This window comes from Pieris napi, chromosome 8, assembly GCF_905475465.1.
Source record: "Pieris napi chromosome 8, ilPieNapi1.2, whole genome shotgun sequence".
Classification (NCBI taxonomy): Eukaryota; Metazoa; Arthropoda; class Insecta; order Lepidoptera; family Pieridae; genus Pieris; species Pieris napi.
In genome coordinates, this window is record NC_062241.1 from 11,385,733 (window position 1) to 11,406,175 (window position 20,443).

At 32.9% G+C, this 20,443-nt stretch overlaps 1 protein-coding gene across 1 annotated transcript in view; it reads left to right on the forward strand.

The window, feature by feature from the left end:
* LOC125051649 (parapinopsin-like) overlaps positions 1-20,443 on the forward strand; it is a 48,942-nt gene that overhangs the window by 15,408 nt on the left and 13,091 nt on the right. Inside the window, exons 2-4 of the mRNA XM_047652139.1 lie at positions 3,498-3,783; positions 16,548-16,707; positions 17,538-17,733. Of these exons, the coding sequence (XP_047508095.1) occupies positions 3,613-3,783; positions 16,548-16,707; positions 17,538-17,733 (527 nt within the window). The 5' untranslated portion in view covers positions 3,498-3,612. The remainder of the gene's footprint in view (positions 1-3,497; positions 3,784-16,547; positions 16,708-17,537; positions 17,734-20,443) is intronic.

Sequence of the window (20,443 nt, forward strand, 5' to 3'; positions counted from 1 at the left end):
AGCAAGCATCGATGAAAGCATCTAAACTCTACCCGGCGCCAACTTAAATCTTTAATTTGCCCCTGTGCTCTTAAAGCCCACGGGATCAAGAGTCTCTTCTCTTAAGGGAACAATTCAAAGTTAGGAAAGACTCTTATATTTGAGTCTTTATTTTAATTATATTAAACTAAAAAAAAACTGATACACTCAGTATACGATGATTTTAATCTTTTATAGGCCGTGGACTGGAAAATAATTTCATTTGCATTCAATTTTAATGGAGGTCAATCGTAAAAATTAATTTACTATGGAAATTTGGAATTGGAATACGTTTATTAATAATATAATTAATATATACGCGCAACTCAATTCACTTAACAGATCTTCCTTCGTCGCCCACCTCATTTTTGGTATCTCATGGCATGCTGTCAAGCAATATCATGTACAAGTTTTGGTAAGTGAAGGGAGTTTGTAGGTGTATGACCAAGTGAGTGTCTCTTTTTTATGTCTCGCCCATTTTATTTATTAAAACACTTTACCAATTTATTTCATAAAAATTTGATTAATTTAATGGAAAGAAATAAATCGAACATATTATGGAGGAACCTACACTTATTTAATGTAGTGTTTTAATATCCCTAAAGATTTAGGTTATTATTAGAGCATTTCCATATTCCATAACCTACTATAAATATTATGAGGATTCTGAATCTTTTGTGACAAATTGTTTATCGTACAACCCATCTGGATCGAGCCCACTTGAAGGCGAGTAATATAATAAAGAAACTTATTTATATTAAATAGTACATATTAGGTTACGTGTTTTGTTTATTTCAATTGAGAATTTATATTTACCATAACCCGACAACTGACAAGCCGTTGTGTTTGTGGGGGACTGATAACTTTAAATATTGATTTTGTTTCAGCACGAAACAAGGGACCTAACATTATCATTTGGATATATTGATAAATTTTAAGAAAAACTTACCTTAAAAAAAGGATGGATTTTAAGTTTGAAAATGTGGCTAAACGTCAGTACCAATGTTGTTATAAAATATTTTGTTAGAGTATTAACAAAATGTAGCAAGGGACAAACTAGTGTTGGTACTGTTGAGATGGAATGAAACTGCTATTGCAACCTATTTAAGTGATTCAGAGATCACATACAAAAATGATACACTATACTAAATTACACGCTCTCCTAGGTTACTTATAACAAAAATGAGAAATGCATTGAAGAAAAAAAAAATGCTTTTTGTTATGGAAAAATCACTTTCTGACCCGTGTCATAACATATTTGAAGAAATAAAATATTACAAAAATGTTTAACACGACACCAACTCGTTAGTTTGAGAGGTCTCGAGATCGTTCGTTACAATGCCCTTATGTCACCGAATTATCCTGTTCTTATATCTTATAATACAATAGATATGTAACAAAAACGGTATAACCTTGTATTACGCTATCTTGGGTTTCTCTGGGCCTTCACCAGTGAAGCAGCGTTGATCAAGTATAGGATAAAATAGGCCAAAAATACTTCAGTAAAACCACTTCAATAATAGAAAAGGAAATCTTTGAAGTATTGTATAAGTTTTGTATCTAAAAATAATTATTTCAGCGATCAATGCTATATAATCTAGAGAAAGATATATTATTACTAGCTGACCGGGCAAACGTCGTTTTGCCATGTATATCATTTATAATAAAAAATAGGGGTTGATCGTAGAGGGGTGAAAGTTAGGAGTTGTATGTATTTTTATCATAAAAAAATAAAAACAGAAAAAAATATCTAAAAATAAAAAAAAATATATTTAGGGATGGACTACCCTTAACATTTAGGGGGATGCAAAATAGATGTTGTCTGATTCTCAGACATACTCAATATGCACACAAAATTTCATGAGAATCGGTCGATCCGTTTCGGAGGAGTTTAACCATAAACACCGCGACACGAGAATTTTATATATTAGATTACTTAATAATAAAAATAAACCGCTATGTAGAAGCCCCAGTCTAAGGCATCAGGCGTAGCTCAATAGCTCATTGTTAAGAAAATATTCAAAAAATTAAACGATTATGGCCTTTTTATATTTAAACGAAATCATTTAAAAATGTTCTGCTTAAAAAGGATAACATTATTCCTTGACATACCCTTTTCATGAAGATGATACAAAATTTCCTTTAACTAGGGCTAAAATAGGGATAAAATAAATGTTGAACACGAATTTTCTTTTTGTTTTCGTCGATTTTCGGTTCTATGTAATGCCAGTTTCCTCACGATTTTTAACACGTAGAAAGGTGTGCACAGCTGTGGTTTGAAATACGGTTTCAGTTCAGTCGCACGCTCTAGCTACTAGTCTAACACTGGACTTATTTTAATTAAAAAAAAACTTAAACCCGGTTTACAATTCGACCCGTATATTTTATTGTACCCCACTAACTATGGATAGGTAGTCAAAACGTGAGGTCGCGCTGGAGCGTTTTTAAAAAGAATAAATTTTATTTTTAACTAATATTTATTTGACCGGTTACAATGGTGATTAGCTTAAGACTAACTTAATATCTATTATTCGAGACTGGGAGCTAGACAGTCCGTCAGCATTATTGGTGGGAATACGCGTGGGTCTTTATAGATTAGGAAATATGTCTTGTGACTGTGTAACTAGGTTTTGACGATTTACGTGTCATTGAATTGCCTCTGTTGACAATAGGGGCTATTTGTCAAAAAGGGCTTTATAGAAATACGTTAATTAAAACGGTAGATGACTTTAAGACCGTCAAATTTAATTCCATTTATCTCTATATATATAAATTGCCTAATAACTTATGTAACCTGCTTTTTTTTGTTTTTTTATATGATGTATGATTTTGTATGTAATGGTAACGAAGTGTAAATAAATAAAATTCTCGTTAATGTTCGTTCCAATACTCCTACGAAACGGCTCGACCGATTCTTATGTCTTATTCTTAAGTCTGAGAATCGGCTACTATATATCTTTCAAACCCCTAAGTGACCACCCCAAAATTTTTATTTATAAATTTTTTATATTAAAAAAAATTGATTTTATTTTTTTATGATTCAACATACACAAATACATACAACCCCTAATTGTCACCCCTCTATGATCAACCCCTATTTTTTATTGTATATAGTTATTTTTATTGAACTAAAAAATTTTTCTATGTGTTATTAGATAAAATTAGCAGAATCATTGTTGTTTGTTTTGAATATTTGCTAAGCACTACCTTATATAGTTTTGGTTATAAATTAGATATATTATAATAATCCATTAGAGCAAATCTTTAGTTCAAAGTCACAATCTCACAGTTTGTGCATGATAAGATGTCTGAGGGCCTCAACCCTACCAACACAAAAAAAATTTGGCCGGGAACATAAAATAATAAATTATTCGTCAGTTTGATATCGCCTCAAGACAATTTTCGTACCATAATCATAAAAAAATCTTTAAACTAAAATACTTGACTTTTTTTACTTATCACTTATTTGCTTGTTTCAGGAATTGAAGAAAAACACTTGTAAATTGTGACCAAATCATAATGTCAAACTGTCAACTAACGAATGAGAACTATGACATATAAAATGTAGTGTAGATATATAGTGTGTGATGAAAAATGACGTCATATGAAGTAAATGACACAGTGTTGTGGGCGTATGATGAAGGATTCCCACTTCTGATGCCTCGCTGGGGATATGTTGCATCTGCGTTTGTGCTGTTTCTTATCGGATTTTTCGGATTCTTTCTGAATCTGATGGTGATTTTGCTGATGTTCAAGGATCGACAGGTATGAATATCATTATTAAATAAAAAAATTAAGCGAGCTGTTGCGAGTTTTTTTACGGTACCAAGGGGCTCGCACAGGGCTTTGTTAATAAAGTAACATAACTAAACATATCAAAATCAATATTAGTCATATAGGTAACATATTAAAAGGTTTCATCTACTGCCTACCTGTGCTCAAATTAAGGGCGTAGAATTAACAAGAACTAAATATGACTTTTTTTTTTTATTCGACCAGTTTTTCTATTATTTTTTTTATTTACCTGTGAGGTAACAGTAGCGACGTAATAGTAATGTAAAATCGTCTCAAATTATTTTCCCATTCATCTTCCTTAGCTTGAAGTCGCGAAACCCCAACTATATATATATATGATTTAACTTCTTGCGATTCATTTAAAAAAACAGAATTAATGATTCACATTTTTGTCATTTATTATTTCTTGACTAATTGCCTTGTAATATTTTAATAATAAAAGAGAAATAGTAACAAATCAACTCATAACATAACAACATAGTGTAATAATAATCAAAACATATAATTATTTTTAATTAAAAATTAATAAATAGAAAATAAAAACTAATTTAAAAAGTATGGTCCCTGTGGCAGTGTACCTTTAAGGCTGGCAGTATTTCCTCGCTGTAATGCGATACTTATTCGTTAAGCGAGGAAAGCACTAACCAGCTCTTGGGTCACCGGTACTCACCAGAGACCTCAAATATTTGAGATATTCGTACAAGAAAACTTTTATTTTTATATATCTCATAATAAATGTTATGGTTACTTGCAGATAATTATCAATTTTGTTTTACCTTTATCTACTTAGTATAAGATCCCGCTATACAACGACCTTCACCGAGATGCTTATTTAATGAAACTTATTTTATATTTAATTTAATATGTCAATAAATATAATCCATATAGGTTGCCTAGCAAATTTCAGTCCAGAGTATGTTTAATTAATATTTAAAAAAAAAATTTTTTTTTATAATTTGCATGTAGGAAATTTTTTGAACTTTTTTCAATCAATATTTTTAATCAGGGTAGTATTATATATGTATCACTATAACCTTCTTTTATACAAAAGATGTATATATACTTTAGTGTCACATAAAAAATATACACATAAATAATTAATTGATTAAAAACAACCTAACGTTTGCATATTCTATGGGCTTCATACTTTCGATTGGTATAGAATTTATCTAATAATCATACCGGAGAAATGTTTAAAAAAATATTTTTTTTTTAAATTAATTAAACATACTCTGGACTGAAATTTGCTAGGCAACCCATATGGATTATATTTATTGACATATTAAATTAAATATAAAATAAGTTTAATTAAATAAGCATCTCGGTGAAGGTCGTTGTATAGCGGGATCTTAGACCAACTGCTTTACCATACAAAGGCATGCCTTACACAAAGTTCGAATTTCGAATTGTTTGCATTCTCAATCTCAAACACGTTAGTACATCAAACTGGCAGGTATTCAGTATTCAAAAGGTCGCGGTCAAGACTACGTTGACTTCAAAGACTTACTAAAACATCCATTTATTTTATTATTTAAGTACTTCTAATTGGCCAGGTTGAACTTTGAACCTTTAAATGTATTCGTTTTAGATTCGAATACTCAACGGTGAACCTGTTACACTGTGAAGGCTAATTTGAATATGATTGAGTAAAATTAAAATTTGAGCAAAAAATGATGGAATCATTTAATATAACAGAGATGAATAAACAGATTTTTATTAAGAATTTTAATTGTCATTCTTGTCTTGTAACATAGTTGAAGCATTGTAGCAGTGCTGCCCTGCGATTCTGTAACTCACTTTTCGAACTCACACAGCTCAAATGAGTCGTGAAGCAGTCATTTTATGATTTGGCATTCTGAAAAGGTGGGAGCTTGTAGTTTATTGTTTATCAGAATGCCAAATCATAAAATGACTGCTTCACGACTGATTTCAGAGCGACCACCGATGCGAAAACCGCTGTGTGAGTTCGAAAAGTGAGTTACAGAATCGCAGGGCAGTTGGCCTAGTGGCTTCAGCGTGTGACTCTCATCCCTGAGGTTGTAGATTCGATCCCCGGCTGTACACCAATGGAATTTTTTTCTATGAGCGCAACACTCGCTCGAACAGTGAAGGAAAACATCGTGAGAAAACCGGAAAGCCGACCCAAAAAGTCGATGGCGTATGTCAGGCACTGATCTCCTTCTTGCCTATTAGATTGACAAATGATCATTAAACAGATATCTGAGGTCCAGACCTCAAAATGTTGTTGCGCCACAGATTTATTTATTTATTTAAAGTTGAAGCATTAGGGCTGCACTTATAATATTCTACTATAAACCAGATAAATCAGCATGTTATTTATTCATATGAACGTCAAAAAAGTCTTTATTTATTTACTGTCAGTTATCGAATAAATGGCGTATAACAGGTTCTATCCCACCTTGCCTGCCTTTTAAATTGCCTTACATGTGATGAAATTAAACATGAGTCAATGAACCTCTCACTGTACAAAGTCATTACAAATGACTATTTTATTATTAATAATATTAGTTAATACGCAAAAAAATATAGTAAAAATAGAATTCGCTAAATGAAGTAATATTTACAATTCACACAGTATTTTTACGGATACAAGTTAAGTTTTTGTTAATTATTTTACATTGTTTGTTCGAGCTAACGAGTTGCTTGGGTATCATGTTTTTCTATTTGTAAATTTTGTTTTTTATACGTATTCATTACCAAATTCTGAGTTTAATGTAAATTATAATTATCGAGCGTTAGACTTCGCTCACTAGAAGTCAAAGTTTTTCTGTGCAAGGAGTATTGTCAGTCGGCAAGACTTATTATTTTTGCACGATATTCTTAATTAATTATGAGGATGTCGATATTTTCCACCTCACCAAACAGGATGTGAAGGAAGGGAAATATTTGAAGAGGCGGGAAGACTTTGACATTGTTTAGCAGTAATAATTTTGTTTTTTTGTTTTAATATTAAGTATTAACTGTCGTTGGTTTAATGTTAAATTTAAGTTTTATTTTTTCTTTTTGTCTATTAATATGTATACTTATATGTTTCCTATATATTGCTTATCTATGTAATCTATTTTGGTTTTGTAAATTGTATAAGTGTTTTGTTTTATAATATGTATGTCAGCTGTCAATCAAATTAATAAGTCATTTTACTCGTGCAGCCTATAAGCCCGTTTTAGCTAGAAGGCGTTGAATACGCTCCATGTTCAGTACGTTTAGGTTGCTATTGGGCGTGCCGAGGTTCTGCAGTGCGTCAGTTATATTTGACGAGACCCGAACAGATGGATTTAATAGCATCATTCGGAAATGGGTGGCATCCTTGATGATTAACAGCACCAATAGTATCCTGAATGTGTTGATTAGAAATATCAGGCATATCTTCAAACGTTGGTAAACTGACCATGCCCACTATAGGAGTCATTTCTTTGTTTTGTTTACTAACCAATACTAACTAACTGAATTGTTACTAACTCTAAATTAAACTACATATGGATGTAATCTGAAATAAATAGGTTATTATTATTATTATGCTAGTGCTAGGCCTTTCTTGATGAATATAAAGCCTTTACACGCATATACGGCAGATGACACACCTCCATATTTGTTCCAAAAACATGACGGTCTCAAACTTTACAAATATTCATTGCGCACTTAGTTCAAAAAGTTCTTAGGACCTTAGTGTGAAAAATCATTTAATACCACTAGGCCAACACTGTTAAGTTATAAAACAATTGCGCTACAACCTTCTAAGTCAGGGCCTCAGTATCTCTTTCGTGATCATTTTATCTGCCTTTTGTGACGACATACGCCGCCGCCTGTTTGGGTCTAAAGTATGTCGGTTTCCTTAAGATTTCCTTCACCGTACGAGCGAGTGAGAAAGTCCATTGGTACACAGCTGGGATCGAACCTACGACCACATGCTGACGCCACTAAACCAACACTGCTCATAAGAAAATAATATAGTAAACGAGTTATTTCAATAAAATTATTCTGCATGCATGTAGGTATGAAAATTTCACTATTCACCGAAGGCTACGCCAGTTTATGAGTTAATGACCTGTGAGCAATCGGTGAACCCATATTCCCAACCCTTTCAACATTTATTATTATCTAGTGTAACATTTATTTACTTACATTTTTCAAAATCAAATCAAAATGCATTTATTCAAATAGGTTATCTTGACTTATATAATATAAAAAATGGAAGTTTATAAATTTACATTTACAAGCTGTTACATCCAGGGTGCAGAGTGGTTGAGAAGTTTTGTTGAATACAACATACAAGAACTTCTAAGATATCTGAATCTAAAAAAAGATACCAAATTCACACGAATCTAGACTTTTTAGTTTGTGTATTTAATTTTGTTTCACATTTCTAGATTCTTTGATTATTCCTGTTAACTTCGACTAAACTTAACTTTCTAAATGCCTTACAATTACTACTAAAATCTTCTGCCTTTAGATTTAGTCTTTATAGTATTAAAATGTATTATCTTCTTTCATAATCAATAATATTAAGATCTAATATGTTTATGTACATATTTTGTTTTTAACTAGCTTATCCCTATTTCCTTTTGATGTATTTTATTTTTTCTCTCGTGTAGTTTTCCTATCTTTTACAGTTAAAACTATTGCCAAAAAAAACTTCGATTAATTAATTAGACTTAGGCTTCATAAATTGAAATGGAACGATTCAAATGCATTTCACGTGTAGCCGTGGAGCAACGAAGGACGGTTGAGTGAATTATAAATTGCGAACCCCGATAAACATTCGTAAAGCGCGAATATATAAAATAATTATAAATACTTTTTGGACAAGATGAAAAATAAACACAGAAATTTAACGACCTTTAAAGATATAATGACCCCAACTCAGCTTGAAGTTGCTTTTAATTAAAATAATACTGTTAAGAGCATCGCAATTTTATTAAAAGTTCATATTTTATAATAATTAACGTCAGTCACTACTTTTATAAATGTAAGAATTTAAAATTTATATTTCGTTAAATATCTGCACCCCAATGAATAGAAACTTAGCTTAGTAAAATTAACAAGGGACAAAACAAAGGTTTTTTTTCGTTACAAAAAGTCTCTACACTAATATAAAATATTATAAAACTCAAGAGAAGTGAAGAACTAAACAATTTTTTTTGTCTTGTCTTGTTTGTTGTGTCTATTCAAAACACATAATATACACAATATCGCTACTGTGAATTCACTCTGCGAACATATAAATATTATGTCGATAGTGTCGGAGACAGCATTTAGTAGGCGCAACGTCTGATAACGGGGATCTGTGCAACAGACTGGTCTTGCCCTTGGTATCGCAAATAACCTAGGCCTTTGCCGTCGCAAATATTCCATAGGTACTAAGAAACCCAGTTCTTGGAGTACACTTGGGGTGCACACTACACCCCTCAAGACTTTCAGTACGTAGTAGGCCAACTATAAGTCCCGTCTGGTCTCCAATTTATTGTACCCTACCATCGCTAAGACAAATAATGTTGGGTATATTAAAGGATAGTCGGGATAGACGCCATACAGTCTGTAATAGAGGTATCGCGTAAATTTATTCTGTTTGCGCTCCAACATAAGGCAGTATTTAGCTTCTTGCGGAGCCCAAACAAGCAACAAGCTTGAGATGGCTTTAATATTAGTGAACGTTGTTGGCCTTCGAAATTATTCGAAGGGCAACAACGTTCACTAATTATTAACTTCGAAACATTTGATTTTTAACAACGTTCATTAATTAATAACTTCGAAACATTTGATTTTTAACAAAACCTTCTGCATATCTAAGGACGTTAATCTGTAAAACCGTATACATGATGTGCACGGGGCTTAAACGAAACTAGCTAGATATAAAACATACGTATTACATCAATAAAGAAACTGATATAACAAGTGGGTAGCGCTATAAGAGCCTTTGGATCGTTATTTCCAGCTTAGGAGCTCTTGGAACCGATACAAACGCTATTTGTAGTAGCCCTAAATAGTTATGTTACGTTACGTTATGCTACGCCGTAGCGCTGTAGATTACTAGTCCGCTACGAGTATAGAGCTCAAAACATATGGACAAATAAATAACTACAATACTATTGAAAAAATATATAACATACAAAAATTTTCTTTGTGAATGTGGTTTTTAATATTTCTTATAATTAATATTAATATTAATTTATTGAAATGTTGCCATATCACTGTCATGTATTTCTGCGAAGTTTAATTATGCAAAAACTACTACTATGCTTTGTAGAACTTCTCTTAGGTTTAAATTTAGGCTTAAAATAAGCAATACTGTTTTAAAATATTTTAGAGAATATAAATTTAAAAAAAATGCAGTGGTGCTACAACCTTTTAAGTCTGGGCCTCAGATTTCTGTATCTGTTTTATGATCATTTGTCGATCGACAAGACATATAATAGACAAGTAGGTGATCAGCCCCCCTGTGTCTGATACACGACGTCGACTTTTTGGGTCCAAGGCTAGCCGGTTTTCTCACGATGTTTTTCTTCACCGTTCGAGCGAATGTTAAATGCGCACATAGAAAGAAAGTCCATTGGTCGAACCTACGACCTCAGGAATGAGAGTCGCATGCTGAATTCACTAGGCCAACACTGCTCTTATATAATATAATCGAAAATAGAAATTACATTACTTTAAATTGAAATAAATAACTTTAGATTTCATTGGTTTCTGTTTAATTCAATTCCCAGTTTCTAAGAAAATTACGATCGTTATGATTGAGCTTATTGGTAGATACCATAAAAGTAATTTTACTTTTATCAGATTTAAACGTTTAATTTGTGAAGCGACATTTTTAAAAACGGAATTTAGTAATTAAAAAAACCTACTTCAAAATACCTGTCAACATTATTTACCAAGGCATCTAGACTACTCATGCGTTAATACACATAACTACTTAACCGACGTAGAACTGGTTCCCGACTGGGTTCACACGGCATTGTCCAGCACGTTTTCTTTTATTCGTTATTGTGACGTGCTTTCACCCGGCTGTTCACACGGTAGATTTTCATTCGTGTAAAATACGAATATCCGCAGTTTTCACACAGTTGTCACAGTGAGCGAGAACGAGACAGAGCTATATTATGTGCCACTTTAAACCTAATTTACATTAAAGTTCATTCGATTTGCTTGACAAGTCCGTTGAGTATTCGTTTGAACGTATAAACGGTGTACGATATTTTGCAGTACAAACGCCGTGTGAATGGGTCTATGTACAATACATATTGTGCCACTATTTATTTGTTAAGACGTATACTGCAAAAAAACGTGCAGGACAATGCCGTGTGAACCTGGCCTTAGTTAAATTTTATCTCCTTGAAATCAAAGGATCGTCTCGATATTACTTTTAGATTACCACTTACAAAACAGGTCGTTTACGGTTCAAACCAATTATAAAATCTTTTGAAAATAAACAGAATTAAATCAACAACAAAACATCAATTGTAAATACGTAATTTGACCCGGCTTAAAACAAAAGAACAAGCCAATTTGAAAAAAAAAACAATTTAAAACAATAGTCGACATAAACGTGTACTACAAGGAACTATAATAGATGTTTAGTGGTAAAAATGTTCATCAGATCATGATAATGTTCAAATCTACCGTAAGGTTCATGATATGATGATAGAATGCGGTAAGGTTTTAAGTCATTCAAGTATTTTTTAAACTTTATTGAAGTCAAAGCAAAAAATAGGAAGTAAAAAATATAACACATGTACCAATTATATATATATTTTTTTTAAATAGGGGGCAAGTAGACTGGACGTAGGCTCAGGACGCCCAAAAATGGCAGTCATCGCAGCCCAAAGACACCCATTTTTAGTGTGTCGGCAATGTAAATGCATTTATAAATGGTACAAAACTTATTGGCAGTTCTTCACAATTGTGGATTATCATACAAATTTGTGGAATATATTACAAAAATATTTATTATTAATTACGTGGGTAACACTGAAAACGTTTAGAATTGTCCAGTTAGAAACATTGCTAATGAAAACTTTTTGAATTTCAATTTTAGAACTCTATGGTAACCTAATAGTAGTATATTGCATTCATTTGTCATTTGTTTTTGGGAATTGGCGGCAAATCTAAAACTCTTGTTACACGTGAAAATGAACCTAACGCGAGAACGCGCTAACCTATGTTCGGTCAATGATTTATTATCACTTTCGTTATGGGCTTACTCAACAACAAAGCTATGATAGGCTGCGATTAGCATTTCTTCATGAAGCCGCATCTCGTGCCACTATTTACAATTGGTTTAACGAGTTTAAGCGTGGACGTAGCAATCTCGATGATGATCAATGCAATCTCGATGATGAGCAATCTCGCGTGAGGGACGTCCTTTAACAGCGACTACTGAAGATGACATCAGTGCTGTGCGACGCATGATAGAGGAAGATATGAGAGTGACCTATCAGCATATACGGGCAACCCTAGGCATTGGTATGAGTCAAGTTCAAAAAATATTACACGAACATTTAGGCGTCAGGAAGCTTTGTACGAGATGGATTCCCCCATACATTAAACGACGACCAGAAACGCCTTCGCATGGACTGGTGTCGCCAAATGTTAGATAAGTTCAACGGCGGTGACTCAAATGCTGTATTTGACATCGTCACAGGTGATGAAAGCTGCATATATTCCTACGAACCAAAAACTAAAGATAAAATTCGAGGTATTCGCTTTACGAGCCCTGAAGATGCGATAAGGAAGAATGGGCCCACTGCTTTTCTCAGTGGTTCCATCGAATGCGACGATGTGTAGAACGGAACGGAGATTACTTCGAAAAACAATAAAAGTAGTGGCAACTTTCTACATGAAGCCGTTTTTCATTTTCAAAACATTTTCAGTGTATCAAAGCCTATTACGAACTGTTATACGGGTACAGGGTATAACAGAACGTCAATATTAACATTTAACATTAAACTTAATTTGACATTTGTTTGGATAAATGTTAACGTTATATTACGAATTTAAATCAATCAACTTACTATTCAACTCTTTGATAGACGGTATTCCAAAAGTCAAGTAATTAATTAGGAATTAATTTAGTCTCAATTTATTTGTGAGAACCAAATGTATATTTATATTTAATTACATAGGTAATTGCTTTTTGGGCAATTGCTGCTCTTCCTGTTTATTTTCAAAACGTAATTATATTATTTTATGAAATATCTTAGGAGCAGTGTTGACCTAGTAGCTTCAGCGTGCGACTGTCATCCCTGAGGTCGTAGGTTCGATTCTCGGCTGTGCACCAATGGACTTTCTGTCTATATGCGCATTTAACATTCGCTCGAACCGTGAAAGAAAACATCGTTAGGAAACCGACTTGCCTTAGACCCAAAAAGTCGACGGGGTGTGTCAGGAACAGGAGGCTGATCACCTACTTGCCTATTAGATTGACAAATCATGAAACAGATTCTGAGGCCCAAACCTAAAAAAAGGTAGCGCAACAGATTTTTTTATTTTTTGTCTTTATAATTTTGATAATTTGCAATAATCATCATACAAATAGACATTATTATTAATTTTAAATAATAAATTAATGGTACTGGCCAGTGATGGACAAATGTACGAAAACAACTTGACATAACGTTGTCTTCCTAAATTTCTCACAGAAGATTCCTTCTCCATCCTCATTATCAGATTATCTGATTTATGCACCTTCAAAAAAACTTCTATTGATCAAAAATGTTCATAATCATAAAATTACGTGTAATTAATGTAAATTTCCGTAACCTCTTGCTAAACGATAAGGCTTTTAATTATTTGATTTTTATTTTCAATGAAATGTTTATATTTCAGCAAATTTCTCTAATTAATTGGAAGGAAACAATTCTTATTTACTTCACTGTCGTTTAGTTAGAAACAATCTCTTAAGATTTGGCTATTTTTGTAATATTATATTTAATTGTTGCTTATTTAAAGCCGTATTCGAGTATGTAGTTATTTTTGTCATTTCCGGAGCTCACGAAGGCAGAGTGTATTCTCATCAAATCAAACTAAAGTGGAAATGGGCGGGGCTCATTGTAAGAGGAACAGAAAAGTGGAGCATAAAAGTACCAAACTGGTGCCCAATATACAGCAAACGAAAAAGGAAGACAACATAGAAGCTGGATAGACCAAATTAAAGAAATAGATGGTGGTACATGGCAGAGAGGAATGGCGGGGTTTGGAGACCTTGGCCAAAAAAGGGCACACAGATACCTAAAGGATCATTAAAATCGAAAAGTGATTAATTTAAGAGTATCTAAATTAATAGGCTACTTTTTATCTATAATATATGATAAAGCAGTGTTGGCCTGCCTGGATTTTCGGTATAGCTGCGCATTGGACACTCACTCGTACGGTGAAGGAAAACATCCTGTGGAATCCAAGTAAAGAGTCAACGGCGAGTGTTAGGCATAGAAGGTCTATGAAATAAAAATGATCAAAGAATCGGAAGCAATGTCAGGCCAAGCTATCACGGCATATAAGGTTGTAGATCCACTGGATTATTATAATTTAGAACATATAGTTTATAACTATTATTTACCATGGAGTCGTTTATCTAAATAAATTTTTATTTATTGTAATACCGAGGTTCTACTCGATCTGATACTTTTCCTTAAAATAAATAAACGAAAAATAACTGCATAATCTACAATTGCAAATTCACTTTAAAATTTCATGAATCTTGTACACAAAACAAAAGTTTGAAATACACAAACAGTGAGCACTCTCAAACATCTAATTAAGAATTTTCAACAATCACAAAGTTGCTGGGCTGATTACTATATTTAACAATTGCCTTTGATGTACTCTACTGCCATGAAGTAGGTACCTTACTTATAAATACTAGTTTATAAGTAAGGTACCTACTTCATACCAGATAAGATTCGGTGCGAGCAAATAATTTCTCTCGTCGCAGTGGCTCACAAAATTGAATCATAATCCCTCGTCTAATTTTAACTGCTTAATAGTAATTTCAGAGACTAATTTCTTGCTAAATAAGACAATACCGATTAACTTTAATGCCAATAATTAGATATGCAGATGAGAGATAAGGGGCCTCATAGCCTAGTGGTCTTATTAAGTGGCAGCTAGATGAGGGGTACCGGCTTCGATTCCCGGTTCGAGGGCAAGTTTTAATTTAATTTAAATTTGTTCTTGGCCTTTGGGAGGGTTGTGCGGTGTAAACCGTACATGGAGGACATGGTCGAATTTCTAAGGCAAAAAGCACGAATTATAAAAATCTTATACTTGACGCTGGCTAATGCACAAACCGTGCCAGAGCCATAAAAAAAAAGAAAGATGAGAGATTAATTATTATTTATAAATTAGGTTAATGTAGATATTTAGAGTAACAATGCCAAAATAATTCGCGTCTTTGTTTTGAATTTACGTCAATAACCTTTGTTTAGTTTAAAAAAAAAAGATTAATTTTCATAGAAACAACAAAATTAGCATAACCATAATAGCGATGGGCTGACGACATAGTTGAGGTTTTTGGGGAGAAATGGATAGAGGAATAATAATAATAATAATAATTTATTTATTGCAAGAATATGGTACAAAATGTTAAGGAAGCTAAGAACAGATCCAAATTGAAATTTCAGGATGGGTTAATACTGCAGAACACAAAGAAAAGGAAATAATACAATAATAACACCCATTTGATATGTAATTGTTTACAGTATGGAATTAAAGTAACTTTATTATTATTATCATAACATCAGCAGTCAATACTTGATAGATATATAATATGATAAATGAAACTCCAACGTGTAGCTAATAAGTATAGATTTATTCAAACCTTACTTTTAAACAAAAAATCTAACTTATTGGGTAATCGTAATCTAAAAATAAATATACGTGAAAACAAGTAAAGTAATGAATAATTAAGAAATTACCTGGAGAACATTTAGTGTTTGTTATTTTATTAAAGTTTTTCAAAACAATTATTTGTCCGAAAATGTTCTAACAATAAAATTCTTGAAAAAATTCGAATGAAAAAAACTCGCATCGTATTCCACAGACAAACTCACAATATTACAATGAAACCGTCAGTTTTGACACATGACATATAATTAACAATCTAAAAAAATATAATTATTTCTTTATATATATTTATTATAGGAATGTAATACTAGCAGCAACAAAAGTTTTTCTATAGCACTTGCGAAATACTGTGTTGCTTTCTTCGCCTGAAACAAGCTATCGATTTTTGAGTCTTTGAATGCTTTCTTATTTATTCATTAACACTTCGTTGCATTACAATATAAAAATTGAACATAATTAAATGAACAGGAGGGCAACTGGCGGCCTTATCGCTTTCGAGCGATCTCTTACAGGCAACCACTATGAGAAAATATTTTTTTTTTCTAAAAATAACTATATGTAATATAATACATATTACATATAGTTATTAAGAAAAAAACTAAACAGGAACAAAAAACTAATAAACTAATAAAGGATACATGAACAATAAAAAGTAAAAAGTGCACATGAATCACATTTCTCCGCAATATTTACTAGAAAAAACCATTTTGAAAATTCTTGTTCGACAGTATGACATCAGGGTCACCCTAGCCTTGCCTTGGCTGCATACTTTTTAGTGCTTGGTTAAGATGAAATTAAAGAAGATAGCCTACTTTGTTCAAAAAGATGTCAAAAAATTTTTTACGATTAAATTAACTTTTGTTGTATATTTTCAGTTATGGACACCATTGAACATCATTCTCTTCAACTTGGTGTGTTCGGATTTCTCTGTGTCAGTGCTGGGGAATCCTCTCACCTTAATTTCTGCGCTTTTCCACCGCTGGGTTTTCGGGAAGACTATGTGTGTGCTCTATGGATTCTTCATGGCTCTATTAGGTAATATTGACATTACATATTAAGATTAAAAAAATTGACATACATTTTTAATCTTGTTAACAATCTGTTAAAAGAGTAATGAATTTAGATCTTTTTGAATTAACTTATTTGTCTCTTTTTATGCCAGCGTAAACATAGTTTGCTAGAAAGAGAGAAAATACTTAGTCAAAAGTGCAATTACACCGATTTAGTGTATAAGAATAACTTTTTAAATTCTTACAAAAGTCCTGCAACTATTGTAAATCATTTTGATTTTAGAATCTTTTGTAAAGATTATAACTATCTGGTCCATCAGCAGCTTCCTCTTAGATATTTCCAGCATACGTCACCTATTACACGAGTCGCGCTTAATTTTCCTCTACAACATGCTTGAAAAGTTAATATGGTCGCGTTAATTAGAAATATGCAATTAGTGTGCCAAGAGAATTATGTATTCATGCTATTGGGGTAATAGAGGTGTATTAATGCGAGGCTTTTATGGGAAAATGCAAGAATATATTATATTAATGTTGTTACTGTCGGATTATGTGAGGGTACCTTTTTACATACCAACAACCGGCCACTTTAATGCCAAAACTAAGCAAACCTTCAAGCAAATCCTCAGTATTTAACGCAATATTCCCCTCACAATTTCAATGATAGCCCGGATGTGCACGTAATGCTGTCTAATCCTGTTTGGAAACTCCGGCTGTGTTGGACATCCGTCATATCGTGGTCTGACTTTATGAAATTCACAGTGTATCACTTGTGTATTATAATATCACTTATGTAAAGGACAGACCATGGCCACACGTCTCTGTCCTAGTTGTGTAACATAAAATTTGTTCCAGGAATTACATCAATCACGACTCTCACGGTTATTTCCTTTGAACGTTACTTGATGGTGACGCGGCCTCTTCGTACAAGGCACCTCAGTTCAAAGAGTGCCGCTTTCTCTGTGATCTTCATATGGATGTACTCTCTGGCACTTACCACGCCGCCTTTATTGGGATGGGGGAACTACGTGAACGAAGCTGCAAATATCAGGTAAGGTTTATGCATTACGCATAAGTGTTACATGTATTGTTGTCAATATGATACTCGTTAAAAACAGAATTTCTCGTACACGCAAAATACTAGATTAGCTAAGACCTAAAAAAAATGTGTGCGTGTACTAGGTGTACACACGTAAGAAGTGAAACTCTTTATGACCTTATTTTTCGAAAAATGATCTACTACATATATGCAACTTTACAGAAATTGGTTAAATAAAGTTAAATTAGATAAAGTTTAACAAATTACTGTACTACTATGTAGTACTAAGATTATTTCTTATTATTATATATTATTACAGAATTTCATTAATTGTAATAGAATTATTAGTATTACTATCATTGTTATCGTTATTATATATTTTTGTTACTAATGGCTTCGAATCTCTTCGGATCAACCGTGGTAGGGACAAGAAAAAGATGGCGTGTAACCGAAAAATGTGACAAATGTGTGTAAATTTTTTTCCAACGCCGATAAAGAAGTTTGACTTCAAAAAGCAACATGGCGCGTAACCTGCTACAAAATTTCTCCCATACGTCGATAAAGAAGTTTCACTTCAAAAGATGGCGCGTAACGGAAAAATGTGACGCGTAACGAAAAAATGTTACACTAAATTTTTTTCCAACCCCGATAAAGAAGTTTCACTTCAAAAAAATTATGTTATGATTTTAAAGAATCTTAAGATACTAAGTTGATTGAATTAATAATTCTTCTCAGCTAAACCCTTAGTAATCTTACACTGCCATTAGTAATTTTCATACTTTTCATAAACGAAAAAAAGAAAAATGTATGTCGGAAATAGCAGGTGATATTAGCACCATTATAATTTAAAAACATCAAAGGCCAATTAGTTCAAAACCGCTAAGTGCTTTGATTTGCCAATATTAATAGATCTATAAATTAACAGACTATTTGATTTTATCAAATCTTTAAACGTTTAAAACATAATGACAATCAATATTAAAGTAATCTTTGACACTTGACTGTCGTTGATGACTGCCTTTGGCCTCTGTAGTCGATTCGGTTGCCCTCCTTTTCATTTACTTATGACTATTGTATTATATTTCTATATGCAACGAAGTGTTAGTAAATAAATAAAAAACTCTCTGTCTCCACGCGTACACCTACGTGTAACTTCCTGCACCATTATTTAGGTGCTGCCCTGCGATTCTGTAACTCACTTTTCGAACTCACACAGCGGATCGGCGGTCGCTCTCAAATCAGTCGTGAAGCAGTCATTTTATGATTTGGCATTCTGATAAACAATAAACTACAAGCTCCCACCTTTTCAGAATGCCAAATCATAAAATGACTGCTTCACGACTGATTTGAGAGCGACCGCCGATGCGAAAACCGCTGTGTGAGTTCGAAAAGTGAGTTACAGAATCGCAGGGCTGTCCTGGTTCCTCGTACTTGTCACTACTCTCTCCGTCATATACATCACGCCACCGTCGTATACTGACTCTGCATCCAAGTCCATCTACCAAAAAACTTTGCAGACGTATTCGGTTCTGATTTTAGGTAATTGTAAGTGTTACGTCGGCGATGTGTGGCTTGAATTTAAATTTAATCCTTATGTGTATTTGATTATTTAATTTTTTGTTTCTTAACTCCTTGGTGTGTTCATGTTCATTAATTTAGTGTCAATATGTTTTTTGTTGGAATACAATTTTAATTTATTTATTTTGTCGAACCTGAAGTTGTTTAAGTTTACTAGTTGAAGCGCTACCCCTTATTTCTACTGAATATAATAAATGGGATTTTACTAAAGAATTGTATTGTAATCATTTCAATGATTTAACAAAATAGTACTGGAAGTTACGTAATGAATCGTTGTCATTCGCAGGATAGCTCTGACGGACCGAATAATTTGTCACCCCCGGCTATTATTAGTCATTTAAAGTTTCAATCATTATCTGGATATAAATAGGATTTCATTCAATTCAGGAGGTTGAAGTGACTTACAATTTTTAATGCACTTTTTAGCAGGTTTATCTACCCAGATCTTAAAGGTTTATAGTCTAGTATATAATCAGTCTTCTGTGCCTGTCAACTTTATTGGATTTAGGCCTCTAAGGCAAGTCGGATTCCTCATGATGTTTCACGTTATCGCGGTAAATGGGCACATAGAAAGGAAGACAATTGATACTGAACCGGGGATCGTAACGTAAAACCTCAAGGATGAGAGTCGCACGCTGAAGCCACTAGGCCACTTCTCCGATGAATATTCGCGCGTACGAAGGAAAACATCGTGAGGAAACCAGGCACAGAAGCCCATAAGACGAACTAATAATCATGAAACAGAAATACAAGTTTTTTGGCTACACGCACTGGTTTTTTTTAAATACAACTGTCGTGTTCGCGTTAAAATTCGTTGAGGAAGTATAGTTCACATGTATACAATTTTAATATTATATTTAAACACAGACTGAGATTGTTTAACATGTATCTCTTCTTAGATGGTTAATATAAACAATGAGTGACAAATATTGTCCCCAACAAGATACTCGTTTGTCACTATGTCTAAACTAATAACAAGTTTCATCTGTCAGGATGTTGATAATACATATTTCTCTAATTGGAACTATAAGATAGATATTGATTAAGATTCGCTATTTATACATATTTCAAAAACCAATTCCCATGTTTAAATAAATCCATCAGAAGTGAAACTTTTTTGGAAAAGTAATTTTTATATCTTCAT